Here is a 21,278-nt window from a genome sequence, read left to right on the forward strand (position 1 = left end):
AAATTAATAATCTAGACTGGATATGTACACACACACTCACTACTGAAAAGTGGGGGTAGCAAACTGTCAGTGGTTGGTTAAAATCTCCTAAACAAACCAAAGGCAGATAAAATAAAATTTAAAAAAATGAGTCCATTAAGACAGGATAGGAGAGTAGGGGGAGAAAGAAGCAAAACAGAAGAATAATAAACTAAAAAATATAAATAGAAGTTACCTAAAATATCAGAATCCACGATAATAGTAAATGGATAAAACTTAACTATTAAAAAGACAGATTGGATATTTTTAAAGGAAAGTCTGAAAATAAAGTAGTAAAAAAAAGTATACCATGAAATGTAGCTCCTAAACATGTATATATCTAATAACATCGTATAAAATAAATTATGGAAAAATGCCCAGATTTTAAGAAAATTAAAAATCCATAAAGTATTTTGATTCAGTTTTCTCATAAAGACATAGCTTACAACACTATTAAAGATATGGAAAATATTAATCGATGTGAACGGTTATTTAAAGAGAAACAAAATCATACAATTAGAAATGAAAAGTCTTTTCTGGCTTAAGTAAAAATGCAAGAATCATCATTTAAAAATACATAGAACAGAAAAAACAATGAAAATCATACCTAAATGTATGAGATGCTACTAATGAATATCTATAAATAGTTATACTACCATGTTAAGGTTGTTAGGAAAATTAAATAAGTCAGTAATTACTTCGAGCAAAGTAAACATATGAGTGTTTGATAAAAGGTAGAGATTTACAAACAAATTCATTTATTAGAAAGCAAAAGGTACGAATAGAATGGAGGCAGTATTTATCAAGAAAAGTGTGGGAACTGGAACTGAATCAGGAGACTTCAGAGGATGAGAAGTACTCCTGCAGGTAAGGAAGTCAGTAAGAAGTAAACCACATTTTACCCCAGAATCTTAGAAATTAACAGCAGTAGGTACCACTAAAAGCAGGAGTGAGATAAAGGTAAAAACAAGGGGAATGGATTGAAGTCTATATAAAATGTTTGATTTCCAAGTCCTCTCCCCATCCCCATCCCCATGCCATATAACTGACCGGCAAAAGACTTGGTTTATTCAGCTGGAACCCAACAACTGTAGATTTAAGAAAACGAAGCATATTTCTGAGCAGAAAACTGAGTCCTTAACTCAGCCAGGAAAATATTGGCTGTCAGACTTACCGCCCTAGGCAATAGGAAAATCCTGGGCACAGGGAGTTCAACAATTAAAGGGCTAGGTCTTTGAAGGCTACCCCAAGAGGAAACAAAACAGTTGAAAATTCAAACAACGCACAGAACTTCCAACCATCTTTTTATGTACATATTTCATTGGTGTACAGAAAAGTACACAAATCACAATACATACTGATGACTTTTCAAAGTGAACATTCCTATGAAAATACCACTCAAATCAAAAATTAAAAATTGCCAGAAGATTAGAGGCTCTTTCATGTACTCATAGGATTTTCTAAAATATGGATCATAAAGTATGTATGCATTAAGGCTTCTTTTGTTTTTTGGTATGGTGTTTAGAAAATTCACCCATGGTTTTATATACAACAATCGATGATGCCTTCTCATTGTTGAATAGCATTCTAGAATACACATACACAACTGGTTCACTGTCATATTGTGAATTGTAATGTACTTTAGAAATTCATGTATATGTCCCTTTGTAAACATTTGCATTTCTTCTAGGTATATTCTTAAGAGAAGAACTTATGTTTGGTATGTAACCAGGAGTGTAATTTCTGAATAAGGGAATATGTATATGTTCAGATTTTCATGATATTGCCAGATTTATAAAATGCTTAAACCAATTTACATTTTCACCAGTAGTGGATGAAATGCCAAATGCTGTCTGTGACAACATGTATTTCCCTTTTTCATTTTAGCCATTCTGGTGAAAGAGTAATAGTATTGCATTGTGGTTTTAATATGCATTTCCCCAAAAACCAATGAAGGTGAACCCACTTTCATACGAATATTGGCCAATAGATATCATCTTCTATAGAACAGCTTCTCAAGTCTTTTGTCCATTTTTATTGGATTATCTGCCTTACTGTTGATGGAAATTTTTACATATTCTTTGTAGAGTAAAATCTTTGTAGAGTATTTCTATTGAAAAGATTGTCTGCTTTCATTTTTACTCTTTATCCTGACATTTGATAAACAGAAGTTCTTAATTTTAATGTAATACCACTTAATTTTTTTCTTTACAGCTATGTGATTTCTATCCTATATAAAAAAATCTTTGTTTTCTCCAAGGCCATGAGATATTTTCTTATGTTTTATTCTAAAAAGCTTTATTGTCTTACCATTCACATTTAGATCTATAATACACCTAGAATTTGGTAGTTGTGTATATAGTGAGGTAGCGGTCAAGATTTACCTTTTTTCGTAACGATATCTAATTGACCCAATATCACCAATGCCTAATTAACCCAGCTATCTGTTTTATTTATTATAAAGCTACATTGTTGAGAGCATACCTATGTATAATTGTTTCATCTACCTCACCGGCTAACCCTCCTGCCACTATAAATAACCTCTTCATAACAAGTAATACCTCTTGCTTTAAAGAATACTATACTTAAAATCACTATAGTTACACCACCTTTTCTTCCCACAGTACTTTTTCTATCCTTCCAATCTTTTCATGTCCTCATACTTAAGGAGTATCTCTTCCAAGTGATATACTGGATTGTCCCTCCAATCTGAAAATCTTTATTTATATGTATTATAATTACTACCATATTTATTGAGAAGCAATTCTCCATGTATCTCATGTTTCTGTATACCCAGCAAGCAGAACCACTGACTGATCTTTTTTCTATCTTTTCAAGGATATTTATACAGTGAACAAACAGCCTTGGATAATAGAGATAGTGTTCTTCTTGAAAGCAGAAGGCAAGTTTCCTTATAGTTTTGGAAAACAGAGATAGTGTCCCTCCTGGAATTGGGAGAAAACACATTTATTGTCAAGTATAATAAAGACAATGTCTCCTTCTGGATTAAAAGGTAAGCATGGTTACTGTCTATTCTAAGATTTATGTTCCCCTAGAGTGGTGCCCACATTCACTACCTAACTAGCTTACACTGTGCCCTGGCCACCCAGACTTTGATGGATCTGCCCTTCCCAGTTACATTTGCCTCAGTCTCAGTCCTGCAGGTCGCTCCTCTAGAACTCTGACGCAAACCTTGTCAACACCAGGTATTCTGGCTCATATGTTTTAAGGGCTTCAGTTCTGGTGGTGGCAGTGGGCCCTAGGGAAGACTGAGATGCACCTTGTTAAAACTGTGTGCCTCATGGCCGGGGACTGAAGACTGCCCACGACAGGTAGAGAGAGAAACTGCAGATGACTACAATAAAGGAAAAAGTAGCCAGGACACAACAGCTGGACACATGCAACACACACTGAGACACCTTGAAGTGTTAGGTTTTGGTGAACAGAGAGTACTACACTGCAGAGTACTAGAGGATCACTTCTTTATAAGGCCATTACTCTCAAGATCAGGAGACATAGCTGATCTATCTCCCGATCACACAGAAACAGACATAGAAAGTTAGACAAAATGAGGAGACAGAGTAATATGTCCCAAATGAAAGAACAGGACAAAAAAAAATATCAAGAGTGAAATGAATGTAAGTAATATGCCTCATAGAGAATTTAAAGTAATGATCATAGAGATACTCAGCGAACTTGAGAAAAGAGTGGAGAGTATCAGTAAGACCCTTAAAAAAGAGATAAGAGAATATAAAAAAGAACCAACCAGAGATGAAGAACACAACAAATGAAATTAAAAATATACTAGATGGAATAAATAGCAGGCTACAGGAAGTGGAGGAACAAATTAGAGACTTGGAGGACAGGGTAATGGAAAGCAATCAAACTGAGCAAGTAAGGGGGAAAAAAGTAGGCAAAATGAGAATACACTTAGGGAACTCAGGGACGCCATCAAGGGTAACAACATTCACATTATATGGTTATCAGAAGAAACAATAGTTGAATATCCCCTAATCTGGGGGAGGAATCAGACATCCAGAACCAGGAGGCACACAGATCCCCCAAGAAAATTAACCCAAGAAGGTCCGTATCGAGACACACAGTAATTAAAATGGCAAGAAACAGTGATAAAGAGAGATTTTAAAAGCAGCAAGAGAAATGAAGACAGTTACAAGGAAAACACCATAAGATTGTCAGTAGATTTTTCAGCAGAAACTTTGCAGGCCAGAAAGAATGACATGAAAGGAAAAAAATCTACAGCCAAGAACACTCTATCCAGAAACACTAACATTCAGAATAGAAGGAGAGATATGAACCAAACCACTAAACCAGCCCTAAAAAAAAATTGTTAACGGGTACTCTGTGAGGGAAAACAAAAACCACAAGTGAAAATAGGCACAAAAGCAGTGAAAATACGTGTATCTCTAAAAATCAGTCAAGGAACTCACAAAATAAAAGGATGTAAACTATAACACCATATACCAAAACTGTGGGGCCGGGAGGAGTAGAGAATAGATTCAAACTTAAGTGACCATCAACCTAATATAGACTGTTATATGCAGATGTTATATACAAACCTAAGGTAATTAATAATCAAAAACTACTGATAAATATGTAAAAAATAAAGAGAATCCAAGTATATTATTAAAGAAAGCCAGGAAAATGTGAGAGAAGAGAAGAAGAAAAGAAATGATCAGATAAGAACTTCAAAAACAACCACAAAACAAGTAATAAAATGGCAATAAATACATATCTATCAATAATTACTTTGAATATAAATGGACTAAATGCCCCAATCAAAAGACATAGGGTGACAGAGTGGATAAAAAACGAGACCCATCTATATGCTGCCTGCAAGAGACTCATTCCAGATGTAAAGACACCTGCAGATTGAATGTGAGGGGATGGGAACTATTTACTATGAAAATGGATATGAAAAGAAAACCAGGGTAGCAATCTTTTTTTTGGACAAAGTAGACTTTAGAACAAAGACTATAACAAGAGAAAAAGAAGGAAACCATGTAATAATGAAGAGATCAGTCCAATAAAAAGATATAACAATTGTAAATATTTGTGCATCCAACATGGGAGCACCCAAATAAATACATAAAATGGTCAATAACAAACATACAGGAAATAAGCAATAGTAATACAATAATAGTAGGGGACTTTAACACCCCACTTACATCAATGAACAGACATACAAACATAAATTCAACAAGGTAGCAATGGTTTTGAATAACACACTGGGCCAGATGGATTTAACAGATACATTCAGATACATTGGATCAGATGGACTTGACAGATATATTTAGAACTCTGCATCCCTAAGTAACAGAATATACTTTCTTCTCCAGTGCACATGGAACATTCTCCAAGATAGATCACATACTGGGTAACAAACCAGCCCTTCATAAGTATACAAGAATTGAAATCGTACCATGCATACTTTCAGACCACAATGCTATGAAGCTTGAAATCAACCACAGGAAAAAGTCTGGAAAACCTCCAAAAGCATGGAGGTTAAAGAACACCCTACTAAAGAATGAATGGGTCAACCAGGCAATTAGAGAAGAAATTAAAAAATATATGGAAACAAATGAAAATGAAAATACAACAATCCAAATACTTTGGGATGCAGCGAAGGCAGTCCTGAGAGGAAAATACATTGCAATCCAGGCCTATCTCAAGAAACAAGAAAAATCCAAAATACAAAATCTAACAGCACACCTAAAGGAAATAGAAGCACAACAGCAAAGACAGCCGAAATCCAGCAGAAGAAGAGAAATAATACAGATCAGAACAGAAATAAACAATATAGAATCTAAAAAAACTGTAGAGCAGATCAACGAAACCAAGAGTTGGTTTTTTGAAAAAATAAACAAAATTGACAAACCTCTAGCCAGGCTTCTCAAAAAGAAAAGGGAGATGACCCAAATACATAAAATCAAGAGTGAAAATGGAATTATTACAACCAATCCCTCAGAAATACAAGCAATTATCAGGGAATACTATGAAAAATTATATGCCAACAAACTGGACAACCTGGAAGAAATGGACAAATTCCTAAACACCCACACACTTCCAAAACTCAATTAGGAAGAAATAGAAAGCTTGAACAGACCCATAACCAGCGAGGAAATTGAATCAGTCATCAAAAATCTCCCAACAAATAAGAGTCCAGGACCAGATGGCGTCCCAGGGGAGTTCTACCAGACGTTTAAAGCAGAGATAATACCTATCCTTCTCAAGCTATTCCAAGAAATAGAAAGGGAAGGAAAACTTCCAGACTCATTCTATGAAGCCAGTATTACTTTGATTCCTAAACCAGACAGAGACCCAGTAAAAAAAGAGAACTACAGGCCAATATCCATGATGAATATGGATGCAAAAATTCTCAATAAGATACTAGCAAATAGAATTCAACAGCATATAAAAAGAATTATTCACCATGATCAAGAGGGATTCATTCCTGGGATGCAGGGCTCGTTCAACATTCGCAAATCAATCAACGTGATACATCACATTAATAAAAGAAAAGATAAGAACCATATGATCCTGTCAATCAATGCAGAAAAGGCTTTTGACAAAATCCAGCACCCTTTCTTAATAAAACCCCTTGAGAAATTCGGGATAGAAGGAACATACTTAAAGATCATAAAAGCCATTTATGAAAAGCCCACAGCTAACATCATCCTCAACGGGGAAAAACTGAAAGCTTTTTCCCTGAGATCAGGAACACGACAGGGATGCCCACTCTCACCGCTGTTGTTTAACATAGTGGAAGTTCTAGCATCAGCAATCAGACAACAAAAGGAAATCAAAGGCATCAAAATTGGCAAAGATGAAGTCAAGCTTTCGCTTTTTGCAGATGACATGATATTATACGTGGAAAATCCGATAGACTCCACCAAAAGTCTGCTAGAACTGATACATGAATTTAGCAAAGTTGCAGGATACAAAATCAATGTACAGAAATCAGTTGCATTCTTATACACTAATAATGAAGCAAAGAAAGGCAAATAAAGAAACTGATCCCATTCACAATTGCACCAAGAAGCATAAAATACCTAGGAATAAATCTAACCAAAGATGTAAAAGATCTGTATGCTGAAAACTATAGAAAGCTTATGAAGGAAATTGAAGAAGATACAAAGAAATGGAAAAACATTCCATGCTCATGGATTGGAAGAATAAATATTGCCAAAATGTCAATACTACCCAAAGCTATCTACACATTCAATGCAATCCCAATCAAAATTGCACCAGCATTCTTCTTGAAGCTAGAACAAGCAATCCTAAAATTCATATGGAACCACAAAAGGCCCCGCATAGCCAAAGTAATTTTGAAGAAGAAGACCAAAGCAGGAGGCATCACAATCCCAGACTTTAGCCTCTACTACAAAGCTGTCATCATCAAGACAGCATGGTATTGGCACAAAAACAGACACATAGACCAATGGAACAGAATAGAAACCCCAGAACTAGACCCACAAACGTATGGCCAACTAGTCTTTGACAAAGCAGGAAAGAATATCCAATGGAAAAAAGACAGTCCCTTTAACAAATGGTGCTGGGAGAACTGGACAGCAACATGCAGAAGATTGAAACTAGACCACTTTCTCACACCATTCACAAAAATTAACTCAAAATGGATAAAGGACCTGAATGTGAGACAGGAAACCATCAAAACCCGAGAGGAGAAAGCAGGAAAAGACCTCTCTGACCTCAGTTGTAGCAATTTCTAACTTGACACATCCCCAAAGGCAAGGGAATTAAAAGCAAAAATGAACTACTGGGACCTTATGAAGATAAAAAGCTTCTGCACAGCAAAGGAAACAACCAACAAAACTAAAAGGCAACCAACGGAATGGGAAAAGATATTTGCAACTGACATATCGGACAAAGGGCTAGTATCCAAAATCTATAAAGAGCTCACCAAACTCCACACCTGAAAAACAAATAACCCAGTGAAGAAATGAGCAGAAAATATGAATAGACACTTCTCTAAAGAAGACATCCGGATGGCCAACAGGCACATGAAAAGATGCTCAACGTCGCTCCTCATCAGGGAAATACAAATCAAAACCACACTCAGATATCACGTCACGCCAGTCAGAGTCACCAAAATGAACAAATCAGGAGACTATAGATGCTGGAGAGGATGTGGAGAAACGGGAACCCTCTTGCACTGTTGGTGGGAATGCAAATTGGTACAGCCACTCTGCAAAAGTGTGGAGGTTCCTCAAAAAATTAAAAATAGACCTACCCTATGACCCAGAAATAGCACTGCTAGGAATTTACCCAAGGGATACAGGAGTACTGTCAATATTCACAATTTAATCAATGTGATGCATCACATCAATAAGAGGATAAAAACCATATGATCATTTCAACAAATACAGGAAAGCATCTTACAAAGTATAACATTTATCCATGATAAAAACTCTCAACAAAGTAGGTTTAGAGGGAATATATCTCAACATAATAAAGGCCTTACATGAGAAAACTCACAGCTAACATCATCCGCAGTGGGGAAAAACAGAGCTTTTCCCCCAAAGTCAGGAAAAAGATAAGGATGTCTACTCTCACCACTTTATTCAACATAGTACTAGAAGTCCTAACCACAGCAATCAGACAACAAACAGAAACAAAAGGCATTCAAATTAGTAAAGAAGAAGTAAAATTTTCACTATATGCAGATTACATGATGCTACCTATAGAAAACTTTAAAGACCACCAAAAAAGCTACTAGAATGATAAATGAATTCAGGAAAGTCACAGGAGACAAAATTAATATACAGAAATCTGTTGCATTTCTATACACTAAGAATGTAGCAGTAGAGAGAAAAAATTAGAAAACAATGTCATTTACAACTGCACCAAAAATAATAAAATACCTAAGAATAAACTTAACCAAAGAGGTGAAAGATCTGTAACGTGAAAACTATAAAACACTGATGTAGGAAATTGAAGATGACACACAAAAATGGAAAGACATACCATGCTCATTGATCAGAAGAAAAAAAATTTTTTAAATGTCTATACTACCCAAAGCAACCTATGCATTTAATGCAATCCCTGTCAAAACACCAACATCATTTTTCACAGAGGTAGAACAATCCTAAAATTTGTATGAAACCACAAAAGATCCCAAATAGCCAAAGCAATGCTGAAAAAGAAATGCAAAGCTGGAGGCATCACAATTCCTGACTTCAAGTTATATTACAAAGTTCTAGTGATCAAAATACTATGTTACTAGTACAAAATAGATCAATAGAACATAATATAAAACCCAGAAATAAACCCAAAACTATATGGTCAATTAATCTTCAACAAAGCAGGAAACAATATGCAATGGGAGGGGGGTGCTTGGGTGGCTCCATTGGTTGAGCGTCGGACTTTGGCTCAGATCATGATCTCACAGTTCATGAATTTGAGCCCCACATCAGGCTCGCTGCTGTCAGCACAGAGCCCACTTGGATCCTCTGTCTCCCTCTCTCTCCACCCCTACCCTGTTCGCTCCTTCTCTCAAAAATAAATAAAACATTAAAAAAATACACAATGAGGAAAACACAGTCTCTTCAATTAATGGTGATGGGAAAACTGGACATGACAGGTAAAAAAATGAAAATATGGACCACTCTCTTACACTATATAAAAATAAACTCAAAATGGATTAAGGACCTAAATATGAGACCTGAAACTATAAAAATCCTAGACCTATCCCTTTGTAACAACTACTACTAAGATTCATCCTGGTTAGAGGATTTCTCCTGATTTCAGACAACAGTTATAAAGGTGTACAATTATAATGACAATTTCAACAAATGCAGGAAAGCATCTGACAAAGTACAAAATTCATTCATGATAAAAACTTTCAACAAAGTAGGTTTAGAGGGAAAGGAGGGAAATATGCAACCACTATAGACAAAAACCAGTGAATCATTAGAAGCTGATCTGATTTGCTTTGTTGATGAGACAGTAGAGTTCATAATTGCTTGTTAATGTGAATTGGCCAGAGCTGGGCTGAGGGGCGCAGTTCCTCCTGCAGTCTCTTCTGTCAACCTTGGACCCAGTCTAAGACAAAAGTAAAACACCTAACAGTTGTTTTGCTTTAGGGTTGTGACCATCTCTGGAAGATTTCCCTAAGAAAGACATTTTCCTATGTAAAACCATAAATAAGACATTGAATGGAATTCGGACTCTTAAAATGCCTCAGAAAAGGAGGTAAAATGATCTTGTGAGTGAGGCTTTGGACAATTTTAATGTACTTTGGGTGTAACTTCAATATACTAACGCTACGGCTTCAATTCCAAAATGTGTAATGGGTAATTATATTTTACAAGCTTGTATTATTTATGCTCCTAAACTCCAAAAGTAAAAGTGAAACACATAAATTTTTACCCAAACCTGTGTGTCTGTCTCCTCTTGTATGGTCTAATGGAAACAACATAGAATCCCAGGAGGAGAAAGGGAAATCTCAGCTTTGATTACGGATTTAAAGGAAGCAGGGGTAGTAAGAGAATAGGATTTGAGCAATAACTCAATTCACCAGACCTTATGTCCAGTGAAAACATAGTCCCTTATTAGGGAATTGAGATTTATAGCAGATTAACCACAAATTAAACTCATTTGTTGCTCCTATACCTCTTGAAGTTCCAAACATCTGAGGTAACTAAATTTATGGCACACACAAATGGTACTTGAGATGCTATCTTGGACATTGCCAAAACGTTCTTTTTTATCCCATTAGGAACCAAAGACAAAAACCAATTCTCATTCATGCTGCAAGGCCATAACTACACATTTTCAGTACACCCTAAACTCCCCTGATATTTACTACAATGGGGTAGATAAGGATTTATTGTGAGTACCATTATCATCTGATGCCAAAAGCTTTCAATGATAGATAAATGTTCAGTAGGATGGAGAGTCAGAAGTCTCAGATTCAAAAGCTCTGACTTTGGTGTTATCACACCTTCATCAGCAAAGATGACTGATAAAGCCCAACAAAATCCAGAAGAATGCTCATCAAGTTTCGGGGGAACTATGTAGACAGATTCACAATGCTCAATCTCTCTGGCAATTAAAGACAAATTGTTGTTCTCCTTCCCCCTGACCAAAAGGAATTATAGCATAGCTTTGGACTCTGAGTATTAGAGACAGTAGGTGACTCATGTGGATATTCTACTTTAGTGGTCTTTTCTATCAGCTAACCTACAGTGAGTGTAATCCCGACCTACTTTTGAAGCTAATCAAGAAGCTATGGCATACTTCTTCCTGCTTTGAGGTACCACAAACCAAATGACCCATTGGAGCTGGAAATCTATAGAGATTTTGTGTACTGGAGCCTCTGGAAGAGGGAGCCAGCCTCCATTCAGGAAAATCCCTTGGGGTTTGGATTCACTGACTCCCTGAAATAGGTAGGTAGGAAAAACAACTCTTAGCTTACTACTGGCTTCTTGTCAAAACTGAAGCCCTGACCCATGCAGTCATTGTGATTCTGTGGACTTATATTTCATTCTGGGATTCACCAATCAGATTCACAACTATTTGAGAGAACTTCCGTGTCAAGTGAAAATGGTATATTCAAGCCATAGGGATATTCATAAGAAATCTTGAAGTGCTTAAAGAAATACCACCAGTAGATCAAATAGCCCTCAGAAGACTGTGGAAATCTGACAGGAGCCTCCAGGAGGGATTACTGACACATTATTTATATGCACCTGAGGGCAGTTATCAGTATAAGAGTAATCCAATCAGAAGAGGTGGTACAAAATTTGTTCCTGACTTTAGTTGAAATAATCAGTGACACCACAGCTTTGGAAAACATTCTGATCAGCATCAGCCACTGATCAATACTAATTTGGATGACAGAATTGCCCAAAACTTCATCTTTTTAGCCCAAGGTAGAACATACACTATTGTTAATACTTTCTGTTTTACTGGATTAATAATTCAGGCTAATTAAAAAGGTAAATACAGAAACTTAAGGAGAAATCCATCTTGTTTTCTAAGGTAGACCATGAGGGCCAAGGGATTTATTTAGCTGGTTGGGGCCAAGATCTTGCCAGCATGGTTGAGGCCAGTATTGCATGTGGCCTTATCCTTTGTTTGGACTTTTGTTGATATTATCCTTATGTAAACACTGTAGGAAACTGAATAAATTTAGTCCCAATCTCTTGATTAGATTTATCAGAACATCAAACAATATGGCAGATTCATGGAAAAATATTGTCATTATGGCCCTTAAACCAGCTATGTTTTGGGATTTTGGCCTATGTGCAGTCTGACAATGGTGTTTCCTGTTTCATAAAATCTACTCCATAATAGGCTGATAGTCAAAATTTGTGCATATTTTAACATTTGTTTTTATTTGGCCCACATGTTTTATGTTCCTCATTTCCTTCCTTTCTTGTTTTTTTTTTAATTTTAATCAAAATTTCCAAATTAATATTTTTTATTTTTATTTATTTGTTTATTATTTATTTATTTATTTATTTATTTATTTATTTATTTATTATTTATTTTTTTTTTACTGTTACTGGTTGCCCTAAAAGTATTTGCATGTATCCTTGGCTTTTTACACCATAAAATATATGACAATATTCATGACTTTCCCATTAATGCCAGAATCTTAAAACATTTAATACCAATTGCAACCTCTTTTGGAGAGCCAATTCTTAATATCTAGTAACTGAAGATGTACACAATAGCAATTCCCTTTTAATGTCTAAACCTAGATCAACTTTTTTTTTTTTAATTTTTTTTTCAACGTTTATTTATTTTTGGGACAGAGAGAGACAGAGCATGAACGGGGGAGGGGCAGAGAGAGAGGGAGACACAGAATCGGAAACAGGCTCCAGGCTCTGAGCCATCAGCCCAGAGCCTGACGCGGGGCTCGAACTCGCGGACCACGAGATCGTGACCTGGCTGAAGTCGGACGCTTAACCGACTGCGCCACCCAGGCGCCCCTAAACCTAGATCAACTTTTACAGATCTGCACAAGTAGACACATACAGCCTATTCACTATGGCATTGTTTGGAAGAGTGAAAAGTTAGAGGTAACTCCATGTCCGTTAATATGATAATGGATAAACAGTGGTGTATTCATAAAATAGAATTCCACATCATTAAATAGACAACAACATGAATGGGGTAGATGCAATTGGAAATGAAAGTGGGAGAAGAATATATGCAAGAAAATGTATGAATTTTAGAAATAGATTGTCCACAGATAGGCTTATAAGCAGTAAAAATATACAAACTTGTTTGGGAACATTGCACTCTAACTTTAGAATAGTGGCTATCTATAAGGAGTAAGGAAGAGAAGTGAGAGAGGGAACAGTGTAGAAGTAGAAAACAAGATGAAGCCAAGAAGGTACATACCAAGACATATAATAATTAAAATGTCAAAAATTAAAAACAAAAAGAATCCTAAAAGCAGCAAGAAAAAGCAACTAGTTACATATAAAGGGTAAGGGAAACCCTACAAGGCTACCTGCTGATTTTTCAGCAGAAAATTACAGACCAGAAGAGAGTAGCATAAATATGCAAAGTGCTGAAAGAAAAAAAAACAAAAACAAAAAAACAAAAACAAAAAAAACTTCAACCAAGAATACTTTACCCAGAAAATTTATCATCCAGATATAGTGGAAAGAAAAAGAATTTCCCAAACGAAAGTTAAGAATTCATCACCACTAAACTAGCCTTGTAAGAAATGTTAAAAGGATTTCTTTAAGTGGAAAATAAAAAGGCAGAACCGGAAGGAATTATAAAAGGAAAAAAAATTCACTGGTAAAAACAAATCTTTTTTTTTTTAATTTTCTTAATGTTTTATTACTTATTTTTGAGAGCAAGAGAGACAGAACATGAGTGGGGGAGGGGCGGAGAGAGAGGAAGACACAGAATCCAAAGCAGGTTCTAGGCTCTGAGCTGTTGGCGCAGAGCCTGACACAGGGCTTGAACCCACAAACTGTGAGATCATGACCTGAGCCAAAGTCAGATGCTCAACTGACTGAGCCACCCAGGTGCCCACAAGCAAATGTATAATAAAACTACAGATCAATCACCTATAAATCTAGTATGAAGGATAAAGACAAAAATAGTAAAATTAATTACATCTAAAAAATTAGTTAAGGGATTCATAAAATTTAAAAATGCAAAAGCATATATATAGAACATGGAAGGTAGAGAGTAAAAATATTGTGTTTTTAGAATGTGCTCAAATTAAAGCAACCATCAACCTAATACAGACTGTCGTATACTTAGGATGTTATATATAAACCTAATGGTAACCACAAAACAAAAAACTATAATGACATATAAAAAAATAAAGTGAAAGTAATCCAATCATAACACTAAAAAAGCCATCAATTACAGGAAGAAAGGAACAGAGAAGAACTATAAAAATAAACAGAAAACAATAAACAAAATGGCAATAATTTTTATAGGTAATTACCTATCAATAATTATTTTTTTAATTTTTAAAATATTTTTTAAATATTTATTTATTTTTGAGAGAGAGAGAGACAGAGCGTGAGCAGGAGAGGGGCAGAGAGAGAGGGAGACACAGAACCTAAAGCAGGCTCCAGGCTCTGAGCTGTCAGCACACAGCCTGACATGGGGCTCCAACCCACAAGTTGTGAGGTCATGACCTGAGCTAAAGTTGGATGCTTAATCAACTGAGCCACCCGGATGCCCCACCTATCAATAATTACTTTAAATGTAAATATTCTAAATGTTCCCATCAAAAGACACAGTGTGACTGAATCTATCAAGAAAACACTTATATGTTGCCTACAAGAGACACATTTCAGACACATGAAAAGATGTTCAACACCACTCATCATCAGGGAAATGCAAATCAAAACCACAATCAGATATCAATCCACACCCATCATAATGGCTAGAATCAAAAACACAAGAAATAACAAGTGTTGGCAAAGATGTTGAAAAATGAACCTGTGTATGCTGTTGATGGGAATGAAAACTGGTGCATCCACTGTGGAAGACAGTATTTTTTGAGGTCTTCAAAAAATTAAAATCAGCATTAGTTTATGATCAGGTAATTCCACTACTGGCTATTTATCCAAAGAATACAGAAACACTGATTCAAAAGGATACATGCCTCCCTATGTTTATTCCAGGCCCTATGGGTAAAGAAGATGTGATAGAATGTGAAATATGATGGAATATTACTCAGCCATAAAAAAGAATGAAATCTTGCTGCTCACAACAGTATGGATGGAACTTGAGGGTATAATGCTAAGTGAAGCAAGTCAGTCAGAGAAAACAGATAGCATAAGATCTCACTCATATGTGGAATTTAAGAAACAAAACAAATGAACAAAGGACAAAAGGGGCAAAAAAAACCCCAGATTTTAAATACAGATACCAAGCTGGGGGTTGCCAGAGGTTGGGACAGGAACATAGTGAAATAAAGGGGGATTAAGGGTATACTATTGTGGGGGCGCCTGAGTGGCTCAGTTGGTTGAGCGTCCAACTTCGGCTCAGGTCATGATCTCGCGGCCAGTGAGTTCAAGCCCCTCATCGGGCTCTGTGCTGACAGCTCAGAGCCTGGAGCCTGTTTCAGATTCTGTGTCTCCCTCTCTCTCCGACCCTCCCCCGTTCATACTCTGTCTCTCTCTCTGTCTCAAAAATAAATAAACGTTAAAAAAATTTTTTTAAAAAAGAGTATACTATTGTGATGAGCACTGAGTAATACATAAAATCACTGAAAAGAAAAATAAGATAAAATAAAATAAAACTTGAGTAAATGCTATTACTCCTGCTTTATGTTTATTTTAAATATTTCCTAAATGCACATAAGAAAACTTTATATAAAAACTTCAAAATGAATACAATGAGCTGAAAAGGTCTACCTGCGATTTTAGTTGCTATGGTGTGTGTTAATACAAACTGATTTTCTATATATATAGGCAAAAATTCAGAAGCTCCAATAAGAACTAAAGATTCTGAAGCTTTGGTCAGAGCTAGGCATATAAATACTGGATCCTTCATCAGAACCTGAAATAGAAATAAGTCATATTCAAATTATTTTATGTTGTTAGGTAAAGAAAAAAGATTTATTCACTCATATGTTAACAACCAATCAACAAAATTTTACCTTTCACAATCTAAACTGGAAATGCATTATTATATGTATAATATATATACATATATAATATACATGTATATATATTATATATATATTGCATATATATATACATAATGTGCATATATATATGTGTATATATATATATATATATAAATTTGCAATTCACCAGTATACAAATACTGTTAAAGACATGTAGTGTTTAAACCATTTTTATTTGTAATTCTACCTCTATAATTTTTATTTGTAAGTCTGGCCGTTTGCTAGGAAACTTAAGGGAAACTAGATGCCATTAACCAGGTGTCTAGAATGCCCCTTTACTTTTATCTACTTTTTTTCCTTAACAAATTTTTTTACTTAACTAAAAAATGAAACAAAGATAATTTAAGCAACACTCAAGGAAAATCACTAGTATTACATACAGTTAAGATTCTATAATATTTTACTCCCGGGAATTCCATACGGAGTAAAGTCATTTAAATTCTGCATTTTAGTCAATTTTTTGGAACTTACTGAGAAACCTGACAAAGACGTATAGTCATGGTTTACTATTACCTATTATACTACTACACTATACATAGTAATTAACATGACAATAATTAACATTAAAATATTAATTTTAAAACAGATTTCTGTATTTCCTATATATGTACATATCTTTGAAATTTTCAGTGGTGTTTTATTTGTATATTCTTAAAATAACTTAGATTTTTTTCTAGTCCTAAACACCACTTTTTTAATCTAAACATATTCTGTATATTAATTTAACTCATCTTCTGAGTGCTATCTAACTTTACAAAGTGTGATTCCACCACACTCGTCCACTCCCACAGCATTAAATGCTTAGGCTCAGTTCCACTCCCACTGTCACAAACAAGGCTACATTAAACATCCCTGTGCATGCACCATCAAGGACTAGGGTAGAACGCCTTTGGAAATACATATTCTAGAATGGGATTGCTAGGGCATTGACATTTAGTACACTTCATTCCATCATTTCTCTAGAATTTTTTTTCCCAAAACAATCCCACCATAATGTAAGAGAGTTCTATTTTCTTCATGTAGCAACTTATACTTTTTATAAAATCCATTAGAGCAATATTTTCTGTTCCACATTCCCTTCCAGAATTTTGCCATTCTCTCATCAGGAGGCAATGACCTCGGAAAAGTCCTTTATGACTGTCTCAACAAAGCATGTGATGCAGCATGACTTCTGATGTTGGGTCATAAAATGACAATCTGACTTCTGCTATGTACTCCCACTCTCTTAGGACTCTGGCCTTGGAACTCCTTCACCACGTTATAAGAAAGCCCAGATCAGATGGAGAGGCCATCTGTGAGTATTTCAGCAAACAACCAGTATCAAAAGCTAATATTTGAGTAAATAAGCCTCCAGACGATTTTATTTTCCAGACTTTACTTTAGCTGACAAGTCGATCTGAAAGGGATAAGCCATAGAGTACCTTAGTGGCTCAGTGGGTTAAGTGGCTGACTTAGGCTCAGGTCATGATCTCATAGGTTGTGAGTTCCAGCCCTGTATCAAGATCTGTGATGGCAGCTCAGACCCTGGATGCTGTTTCCTATTTTGTGTCTCCCTCTCCCTCTGCTCCTCCCCTGCTCACACTCTGTCTGTCTGTCTCTCTCTCTCTCTCTCAAAAATAAACATTAAAAAAAGTATATTTGAAAGGAGCAAGCCCTGACAAAACTGCTGATTAATGAACAAAATCATGTTTTATTATTTTAAGCCACTAAGTTTTGGGGTAGTTTGTCATGTAGCAGTAGATAACTGGTACACCCCACATAATCACAAACACTTGATATTATTAGCTGGCTTTTAAAATTTAGCCATGCTGATGGATGTGAAGCAGTGCCACAATATGCTTCCTTAAATTCAAATCCAATTGAGCATTTCTTCATGTAATTTTGTACTTCCTTAAATTCAAATCCAATTGAGCATTTCTTCATGTAATTCATAGCTATTTAGGATTTGTTACTGTGTGCAAACTGTCTATTCATATTTTTATTAGGCTTTCTGAAATTCCTACGCAGATTTTCCAATAATTTCTTGTTTATTCTAAATACCAATCTCTTGTTGGGTTGAAAGAACTGTCACTCATCTTTTAACATTGTCTACGGTTTCCTTCATAGAACCGAAATCTTTGATCCATAAATTTTTACTTCGTATTTTACAATACGGCAAACTTGTTTAACCTTTCCTACCTCTATGTCACAAGATATGTCTTTCACGGTTTAGCATTAACTGTGTTGTTTTTTTCTAATCACATTTTATTAACCTAGAAATCACCTTTGTGTATGATATGAAATAGAAATCCAACTTCATTTCACCATACAGAGAACCAAACTTGTCATCACATCTACTGAGCAACTATCCCTGCAGTGCCTATTCTATCACGTGGCAAGTTCTTATATATATTAGTCTGTTATTGAGTTCTATCTTCCATTCCACTGGACTATACCATGGTTTTATATGAAATGGCAGTATGTATTATATATAACAGGCAGAATAAGGAACAGAAAACCTAGCTTTTACCTTGGCTCTGCGATTGATTTTTGGAACAATAATCAGCAAATAGCAGTCTCTACGTATCTTATTTTTAGGTGGTATTTTATAATACACAAGAGTACACAAGAGTAATGGCATTAGAGTCAGGCATGTGAGAGGTTTTTATATTCTTTTTTTGAGAGGTTTTTATATTTTTAACTTCAATTCGGCCAACCCTATGTGTCTTTTGTCTATGTGCATGTGTAGCCAAAGATATACATGTCTTTGGAGAAATTACTCATCCTCTTTAAATTACTGGTTCATCCTCTATAAGATAGAAATGATAATATCTATAACTTCAAGTGATCCAGAGAATTGAATATATGTAATAATTTAATTTCTGCCATATATAAGGTACCCAGGAAAGAATACAAATCATTTTCATAAGTTATAAAATAAGAAGGTCACACTAGATTATTAGATTTGTTGTTGCAAACTATGGTGGGCTTTAAGTCATTTGGAGGGTATAAAACACAGATTGCCAGATCCTACTTTCAGTAGGTCTGGAGTAGGACCTAAGAATTTGCATTTTTAACAAATTCCCAGGTGATGATGATGATGATGATGATGTTGGTGGTGGTGGTGGTGGTGGTGGTGGTCTAGGCCCCACACTAAGAACCACTGTACTAGATCATTTTTCTGTTTGGACTCTTTAGAATTAAAATGAACAGACTCATAGTTTAATCCAATTGATGAAACTTATTATAATGTTACACTGTAAAGAGAGAAAGCCAAAAACACTTTCTAAGTAGCTGAATAATTCAGCACTCATAAAGAAACAACATCATTCAGACTCAAACAGCAGCTTATCTTGTCTCCATTGCTTTGTCTTAATTGCTTCAAAGGCCCAGATATTCAGTTTCTTTCTGTCAGCTTATTGTGTCTATATCTACTTCTATTACAGCTACTTAGTATATTCTCTCTCCATTTGCTTCTCTGTCTCAATGGCCTTTTCTCATTCATTTTCTTGATGTCAATTTATTAAAGCTCCCTTCTGACTATTTATACTCTCTTAGAAAGAGAAATCAGTCAGTTTATAGCAGGTGTCCTGATTGGATATTTTTTCTCAAGATATTTGATAAGTTTTTGGGAAATCTAAAGATGGCTGTCTTGGGCTCAAGTGCTGATCTCAGACCTAGTTTTAACTAGGACATTTAAACTACATCATATAGAACATGGCAATTAATGCACAACACAACACTTCTGGGTTTCTTCAGAAAGGGCTGTGGGCGCTTTATTCAGAAAGAACATGTGAGCATAGCAAGCAAACACTCAGAATGCAAAGGACCTTTCCAATAAAATGTCCAGGCTTTCCTTTTTAAATAAATAAATAAATAAATAAATAAATAAATAAATAAATAAATATTCTTTTCTTAAATATAAATATGGGAGGCAAAGAAAAAGGCCAGACATACAAATCAGTATTCAAGGAATTTCATTAGTAAACTCAGGCTTAATTATGGTAGATGTTGATATACAAAAGGAGAAATCAAATTAGTTCTTTACAGTAGCAGATAATTTTATGCAACAGCCATATCTTGTAGTACTGTGGCTCTCAGCCCTAGTCCATTACAGAGTTGGTCTAAAACCAAGGTCTTTACCATACCAGAGGAGGGTCATGTTGGTCTGGAAGGTATGATTTCAAACTAGACTAGGTACTCCTTAATGTACTTAGAGTCTGAAATAAGGACAGGATCAGCAAAATATAAAGTATATGGAAGAGTGGCCACAGACAAATAGACTAAGGTTCAGGATAGGTCTCGAGTAAACAGTGGGAAAGAAATGTTAACAAGGAAACTAATGCAGAGCAATGAGGCAAGAGAGGAAAGAGTTCCTAAAGACTCAACCAAGGTTCATTGGAGATGGGGTGTATAATGTCCCAATTAATTGGGGAACTTTTTCTTTTATGTGGTAAAAGCATTAATCTACTTCCTACCCTAATCAAGGTAGCATGACAAGAAACAATGATCTTGCCAATAAAAGGCCTTCGTGTCTACGAGCAAATAGGAGGAAAACATAAGCTGAAGAGGACACCAATAAACTTCCTTGAACTTCTCAAGTGTTTTACTGATCACTTAACTTCTCCCTTGCTCTGGTCTTCATTCCTTATGATGAAATATCTATAGTTAGCCATAGAAAGTAATGCTTATCTTTATTAAATCTGCCAATAAGAGTACAATATCTCATGTAGAGAATGCTGTTTTTTTCAAGTTTAAAAACGTTTCAGCCCTCTACCCTGAAATTTCACTCACTCTCCTTCCACACCAATTTATTTGGTCAAACCTAGTAGACAACTCAGAGACTGAAACTAGTATATTATGTCCCGACATAAACACAAGCAATAAATATATTTTTAAAAATTATGTTACTTATGTCAAATGTAAATTGATTTTAGTATCTATAATAGTAATTTACTTGCTTTCCAAGGAAATTCAGTATTTTGACTACCAATAGAATAATATCTAAATACTTTGGATCCTAGCTTCCTTTGATAGATTCTGTCATCCACTTATAGTCAAATACAAACAATGAATAACACTTTATATTTGTTTGGTCTTTATAGTTCAAAAAGTTCTT

At 35.3% G+C, this 21,278-nt stretch overlaps 1 protein-coding gene across 5 annotated transcripts in view; it reads right to left on the reverse strand.

Annotated features, from left to right (window-relative positions):
* Positions 1-21,278, reverse strand: part of SLCO6A1 (solute carrier organic anion transporter family member 6A1) — a 91,808-nt gene that overhangs the window by 46,866 nt on the left and 23,664 nt on the right. For all 5 annotated transcript variants that reach the window (XM_047874423.1, XM_047874429.1, XM_047874405.1 and 2 more), the window contains exon 7: positions 15,906-16,050. In XM_047874423.1, coding sequence (XP_047730379.1) covers positions 15,906-16,050 — 145 coding nt within the window. The remainder of the gene's footprint in view (positions 1-15,905; positions 16,051-21,278) is intronic.

Source organism: Prionailurus viverrinus, chromosome A1, assembly GCF_022837055.1.
Source record: "Prionailurus viverrinus isolate Anna chromosome A1, UM_Priviv_1.0, whole genome shotgun sequence".
In the NCBI taxonomy this organism is placed as follows: Eukaryota; Metazoa; Chordata; class Mammalia; order Carnivora; family Felidae; genus Prionailurus; species Prionailurus viverrinus.